The sequence below is a fragment of the Solanum tuberosum genome, unplaced genomic scaffold (genome assembly GCF_000226075.1).
Source record: "Solanum tuberosum cultivar DM 1-3 516 R44 unplaced genomic scaffold, SolTub_3.0 scf00116, whole genome shotgun sequence".
Classification (NCBI taxonomy): domain Eukaryota; kingdom Viridiplantae; phylum Streptophyta; class Magnoliopsida; order Solanales; family Solanaceae; genus Solanum; species Solanum tuberosum.
The window spans coordinates 913,401-921,039 of record NW_006239040.1 but is presented as its reverse complement, the minus strand read 5'-3'; the positions used below and the strand labels follow the sequence as shown (position 1 = coordinate 921,039).

At 27.1% G+C, this 7,639-nt stretch overlaps 1 protein-coding gene across 1 annotated transcript; it reads right to left on the bottom strand.

Annotated features, from left to right (window-relative positions):
- On the bottom strand, window positions 1-2,340 carry LOC107061095 (uncharacterized). Its single transcript, XM_015309840.1, has 3 exons — window positions 2,157-2,340; window positions 901-1,245; window positions 1-175 (listed from the first exon to the last, which is right to left on the bottom strand). Exons 1-3 carry the CDS (start codon window positions 2,292-2,294, stop codon window positions 32-34), a joined length of 627 nt encoding a protein of 208 aa, XP_015165326.1. The 5' UTR covers window positions 2,295-2,340; the 3' UTR covers window positions 1-31.
- Between the last annotated feature and the right edge of the window lie 5,299 nt (window positions 2,341-7,639).

The following is a 7,639-nucleotide window of genomic DNA, read 5'->3' as shown; positions in this document are numbered from 1 at the left end:
TAAGTCGTGAGTTGTGTTGGTACTAACTCTGTTACATCAAATTAATTAACCCTAACATTTCAGATTGAATCTCATTGTCCCATGAACATAGTAGGGTTTCAATAATATCATCAGTTGAAGATCCATTAAGCAATTCTTTCACTCTTCTATACACCATTGTTGAGTTCCCAATAACCTACACACAAATTGAAAAGGTGTCAAAATGAGATTTTGCTTAATTACTAAATAGGTTTGGAATTCTAGTTCATTTTTTTTTTTAAAAAAGACTAGAATTTTGACTTTTGCCAATAACTGCTCTATTCTTAATCAAAAGTTTCAGATTCGAGCTTTGAATATGAAATTATCTTTGATAGAAAACATTTTGCCCTTCCAACGCGAATTTGAATTAGTTCCCAAAAGTCCCACCATTCTCATTTAGTTGTCATGATAAGATATTGCACAACTGTTAAGAAAAAATTAATTAGGAGTATAATCCGACTAATATATCCGTTATTAATTCATTAGTCTTTTGTCTATTTATATGTCTCTTAATTCGCATATAATTAATTCTAAGGTCAAAGTTGGAAGAAAATAACTACTTCTCTCTTGATTTTTTAAATTAACAAGTAGTTCCTGCGACCATTTTTACTTGCTCATTTTGACTTAATACACCTCTTAAGAAGCATTTAATAGAACGATAAGTTTACTATATCATACACTTTCAACCGTATACTAAGAATTGAACTTTAAGTTTTTTCTTTTATCCTTCATAAAATGATCTATGTCACACAAATCTTTAATGTTTGTTTTAACCACAAATTAAATTTCAAAAGTCTTTTTTTGTTTCTTTAACTATGTGTCAAGTCAAACAGTATTATATAAATTGAAATGAACAGAATATTAACACATGCATATACTGACCTTAGTTTCATGGAAAATATGCATCATAGAGTTCCCATCTAGAGAAAAGCTGGAATTAATTACTTCAAAATCTTCCTCATGGAGTAACCTAATTATGTTATAAAACATAGTTAAGTTATCAAGACCACTGATCAAAATTAAGTCCATTGTTGGGCTCATTTCTTGGATTTCAATTTGAGGTGAAGATAACTTGCTAATACTTGGATTTGGATCATGTAAATTGGACCTCTTTTTAGTCCTTAATTTTTCCAATTGCATTTTGCTCTTCTCCAATTTGATTTCCAAGCTTTTTATGTAAGTTATTGCTGCATCTATTTGATCTGGCAATGTCATTGCTTCCTGCAACTAATTTTCATGCAAACACATAAGTATGTCACAAGAGGACTTTTCGTACGATAAATTGTGATTTTGGTCCTCGTGATACATGACACATTTAACTTTTGAGTGATTAATGGTCCCTTTGTGTAAGAAATAAGTTATATATATCAATTAGTTGAGACTATATTATCATCAAATATAGAGTAACAATACAGGCTTAACATAACATATATTTAATTAGTGGCGGAACAATTCATAATTCATAAATATTCACAAGTAAAGGGATCAAATGTGCACATTTCAATTGTATTGTGCAAGTTTATTATGTTTATTCATGTATTTATTTTCATCTTTTGAGTTTTGGTATTCTTTGACCTCTAACTATATATGTATTGTAATAAGTTTAAGAACAACAAGTGATTTTTCCTAAAGAATTAATAAAGAGTTGGTATTTAATAGAACACTAGAATTAAGTCCTATTACAAAAAGATGATTTCAAACCCCATAATTAATCGCCTATCTTGTGTATGTTACGCTCTCATTCAAAATTTAAACTCGATGAATCCAACCAAACAATAAATTTTCAACATATATCCATTGTACTTTTATAGTTATGGGAATTCAAAACTTAGATAGAGTATCAAGTTACAATATTCTTGTAATAATTCACAAATCACACATATATCTACATAAGTAGTATTCGCTAAAACTGATTTATTCGGTGTGATTTCATATTAGTCAGACAAGAAGTTTGAATAGAAGAAAAATGTTATATAGCTAGAGTTAGAGCTCACTTTTTTCCTCTTTTGGTGATCTGAATACACAACTTTAACATTAAAAGTTGAAAGTATTCACCACCACCTGAGCAACCCCTCTCAATCGTCACGAAAAATATGATGATTCATAGTACAATATAATATAGAAATTAGAGAAAAAACCTGAGATGGATGAAGTGGGAGGAGAGAATAAAGCTGATTAAAGAGGTTCTTCATATTGTTCCTTCTTTTCTTCTCCACATATTTTTTTTCCAATCTTGGTGCTGAATTACAACCACTATACATTTTCTTGATCATCATCAAATATATAATATTTCTTGTTTTATAAGTTTTTCTTCTATTTCAAGAAATTGTAAAATTAATCTTTATTTTGTACTAGAGATTGGAGAGATATAATTATTTATAAGTTTACAAAAAAGGTAAAAGGGCTCCACACAAAAAAGTGTATAAAATTAGTATATTTTTGGTGTCAATAAGTAAAAGATACCATAACGTAATAATGTAAACGTCAAGAGATGAATGTTGATTGATTATCTCATCTCTCATTTCTCCCCACTTTCTCTTCCCTTTTTTAATTCCTCATAATCGTCGTAGGTTTATTTGATACGTGAGATAAGTATAATAATTTTTTATTAAAAAAATTTAAATTTATTTTATTTTATGTTTAATTTGAGGTATTAGTTGATTTTAGAATTATTTTATAAGGTGGAATAAAAAAATCTCATGAGATATCCCGAATCATTAGAATATTCTTGATTATCTCATCCTCCATATTAAATAATTCTTAAGTAGAGTTATTTTTTCTTTAAAAATTTATCTAAAACGATCAAATCTTTTTTATTTTGTAGTCCACTTATATTTTATTTTAAGTTTTATATTTTTTTCTTATCAGAATTCTTATCTTTACGTATAAGAAATTTTCATTTCATTCTTTTTAGACATTACTTGTGAAAAGAACCTCTTTATATCTATAAAATAGAGGATAAGATGCTTACATTTTATTCTTCTCTGATTCTCTACGTATGAGATTACACTAAGTATGTTACTATATCTTTTTTTTTAAATCATATTATTTTTATATAACTAGATTTAACTTAACTCAAAAAAAATCTTTTAACTTTTAATAAAATAATTTATAACAACATAAACATTTAACATTTACTTTATTTCCTTAATTTTTAAAAATTCTTTAAAAATAAATATTTTATAGGTCATGGTGACCCCAAAAATTGCAGTTACCGTCCATTTTAGGAAAGCGAAGCATCAAATAAAAGTAGTATGTGTTGGCTAAAATGTTCACATTAATTCTATCAAGCCTTATTCTGCTCAATGTAGAAGAATAACTTCTCTGTCTTTTTCTTAAGACGTAGACTCGAGATCTTATCCGTAGAATTACAGTAAATATGTTATTATTATTGTATTCATTGATCATCAATGTAAATAATGTATCATACTTTAATATCAGGTAAAGAAATGAATCTTAAGGGTAACAGAACTCAAAGTTTATATACAGAAAATTAAATTATTACGTAGTTATTATTATAAGTTAGTAAAAGTTATAACTCATAACTATATATAGATGGAAATAAAGATAATTTAATTATCTTGATTATAAGAATGGTATGTTTTCAACTTCTCATGCTAGTGCAATATCTATGTATTATAAACATGATGGGATAAAATAGTGATTTTAGATTGACTAACAAAAACATATTTTCTAAACTATTAAATACATGTATATTCTGAATCTTGATACAATTGTTATAAAGTATGTATATTAATTGTCATTTTGATTTATTAAAGTGTGAATTACTGAGATGAATCAATATATCTAATAAATTGAGTGTCATATTTTTTAACTTATTCATCTCATTAATCATTGATGTAAAACTTCTTTACTTTAAATTTAAATTCATAATTTGAATAGTATAATACTTCCTCAGTCCCAATTTATGTGACACATTTCGCTTTTCGATAGTCAAACAGTTTAAGTTTGACCAAGAATTTGCTCATGGAATCTTCAAATTTTTTAAAATGAAATTTATATATTTGTAAACTACATAAAAAGTACCATAAGTCTCAATAATTGATAATTCAAAATAATTAAAAGATGTATGAAAAAATTACGGTAAAAAATAGATTTATTTAAATCTCAAAATCTGAAATATATCACATAAATTGGGACAGAAAGAGTATTAAAAACCTTTAAAAAGTAAATTTATTAAATAAAAAATTATGAATCCGTCTCCATCTCCGCCTCCGCATAGAGTTAAAAGACAACTGTAGAAATTTCGGCTATGATCTAAAAATATATGACTTTCAATCAACGGTCTTTCGTGTTTGATTCCATTCATATCTATTTGTGAATTGGACTTAAAGTGATTATAACTTACGTTACACAATGAAAAGCCATAGCTACTTTAAATATTTTCCAAAATGATAAAAGAATATATAAAAAATTGTTGTGAATTTTGATGTTGTTTTGCATTTTGTATTATTTCTGTCTCAATTTATACGATATCGTTTAGTTCAATTTAAAAACTTTGTTATATTTATCAAAATGTCTTATTAAAGTATATCGTTTAATTAAGTTTAATAAATTAATTTTTTTTTATTACGTTTATCAAAATGTCTTATTAAAGTCTTTGTATTGCTTATTATTTATTGATTTTTTCCATAATAAGTGTCATTAAATAATTGTCATTTTGCAACCAAAAAAGGAAAAGAAAAGGTGTATATAAATTAACATGGAGGGAATAGTACTTTCATGTTAGTGGATGGTAGGGCAATTTGGGAGCTCAAAGTCAACTAACACTACCATCCGTTCAATTCATTCAGATTTGAGTGAATTAATGATCAATTTATTTTAATGTCCAAGTATACAAATACATATTTTTAAGATCGTTATTTAATTAGCGTTCACTTTATAATTTTCTTTTACAAGTTCATTAATTTGGGCAGAAAGATGGACAGTTGCATGGAACAAACTTCAACACAATTAACAAAACAGTAGCAATACTTAAGTTGATTACCCAAGAAGAACAATTACAGTAGTGAAATTTAATAGTTCAGCTCTCAAAGAGCAGTATGGAAAATACTAATCAATATAGTCATGCTACATGAAGAAATGAGTTGAAAAAAGTAGAAGAAAAAGCCAAATGAGCTAAGATTTCAATGTATCTGAATGCAGAAGCAGAAGAAGCAAAAAAGAAAAAGAAAAAAAAGTATCAAATTATTAGCTCTCTTCCTTTATTATCAACAAAATAAGTTATTTAGTTTGCTTGTCCTGTTTTAACTTGACACGTAGTTTAGTTTTTTTTTAAATTTTTTTTTTGTGATTTTAATTTTTAAATTTAAACATGTCATGTGAAAAGTTTTCAAATTAAAAAGTTGCTAAAAAGAGAGATTTTTTATTTTTATTTTTATAAAATAAATCAAAAAGTTAAAACAAAACAAATTAATTAGGGAAAAAGGACAAATATACCCCAAACTATCGTAAATGGTATGCAGATACCCTCCGTCATACTTTTGGGACATTGGTGCCCCTGTCGTCCAAAAACTAGAGTATATATGCCCCCACTCTCTAACAGAAGACTAAATAGGGACACGTGGCGCAATCTTATTCGTCGATCCGATACTTAAATGTCGGGTCGGTGGATAAGATTATGACACATATATGTCCGTTAGTATAAAGAGTATATATGCTCTAGTTTTTGGACGATAGGGGCATCAATATCCCAAAAATATGACGGAAGGTATCTACATACTATTTACGATAATTCGGAGATATACAGAAAGAATAAATTTATTTGCGCTCAATTATTTTCCTTGTGCAATGTGCATGTTTCCACCCTTTGCAAAAGTTTTGCGGCTCGACTTTGTTGGTCCCCTTAATAATTGATTTCTACGCTCTTAATTTTTATTTTTTTTAACTTTTAATGAAACGGAATAATTACAATTAGGAATAAAGTTTGCATTTATTCTATTCTGATTAGAAGCTTCTTGTAAATTTTTGTTTTTTATGGAAGCGAGGTTGTTGAAGGTTTTTTAAAATTAATGTTTTAATTTCACAATAGTAAGAGATTATATGATCTTCGTGTATCTAATCAATCTCTTAGATTTAGATTTATTTGTAAAATTATATAGAATATGTTATTGTTGTTGAAATGGAACAACGATATCACAACAAATATATTGATTGTTGATGGGACAATGCATTATTCAACTAATTAATTCAACAATATACAAAATTTTCACTAGGAGACTTTAAAATAAGAAGAACAAATATATTAATTGTTGATGAGACAATGCAATATTCAACGATATACAAAATTTCACTAAGATAGTTCAAAATATGAAGAAGTAAACATAAACATTACCCTCACTCAGAACAATATGCTCTTGGGAGACATGAAGCACATTAATCAACCTCTCTACCTTAAGACTTCTAACATGGTCAATTCTAGATACAGCATAGACGATTATATATTGATTGTTGACGGGATAATGCAATATTCAACTAATTAATTTTACGATATATAAAATTTTACCAAGAGAGTTCAAAATATGAAGAAGTAGTGAACATAAACCGATTTAACAAAAAAAGACGATTATATATTGATTGTTGACAATATTCAACTAATTAATTTTACAATATGTAAAATTTTAGTAAGAGAGTTCAAAATATGAAGTAGTATATAAACCGATTTAACAAAAAATGAGCTCAAATGCACTATTTGTCATCATTAATTAGATGAATGTGACGACCCATCGTTCACAATTTAGTGCAAATGTAACATCATTGCTCTTCAATACACCAGACGGGAATCGAACCCGGGTCTGTACCGTGGCAGGGTACTATTCTACCACTAGACCACTTGTGCAACTTATCCAGATATCTACTATTAATTTTATTTGATTTGCAATATTTGAATTTGAGCTTTAGAAGAAGTAAACCAGAAAAATGAATTTTGAAACCATGAGCATGCCATACAATGAAGGAAGAACTAGAAATTTAATATACTATCAATATTTTATTCATATTAGACTATATTATTTTGGCACGTGATATAGTAAGCAGTCTCAAACTCTTGTTGGAGCATGAAACTCTTAATAAAAAATCGAAAACAGTGTTATAAACACCCCAAAATTTAGCGAGAATTTAGATATGTATTTCACTTGTATTACAAGATTAGGAGTGTATTTAAATTCAATTAATCAAGTTAAGAGGCATTTTTGAGTAAATTTTAGGTTTAGCAAACATAAAAATCATATTTGTATGCTATAACTATATTTTGTATAATTGCGCTCCATAGCAAACATTAATCTGTATATTTCGGTATACATGATATACATAAAAAATCTGTATTTGGGTCTATTTGTATATTTCGGTATACAAATGGGTCCTGCAATTAATTTTTACACAACACATATGTATACTGAATGAGTCTATTTGTATATTTCGGTATACAAATGGGATAACAAAAAACATGAAATGTTTGCTGCAAATTACAAATAAAAGAAACTATGACTATATCATTTAATTTGAATTAATAGTTTACCTTTTAATACAATTTTCCCATTTTTAATACCGAGTTTCAATTAAATTATGATTATGCCTCATTTTATATATATATATATATATA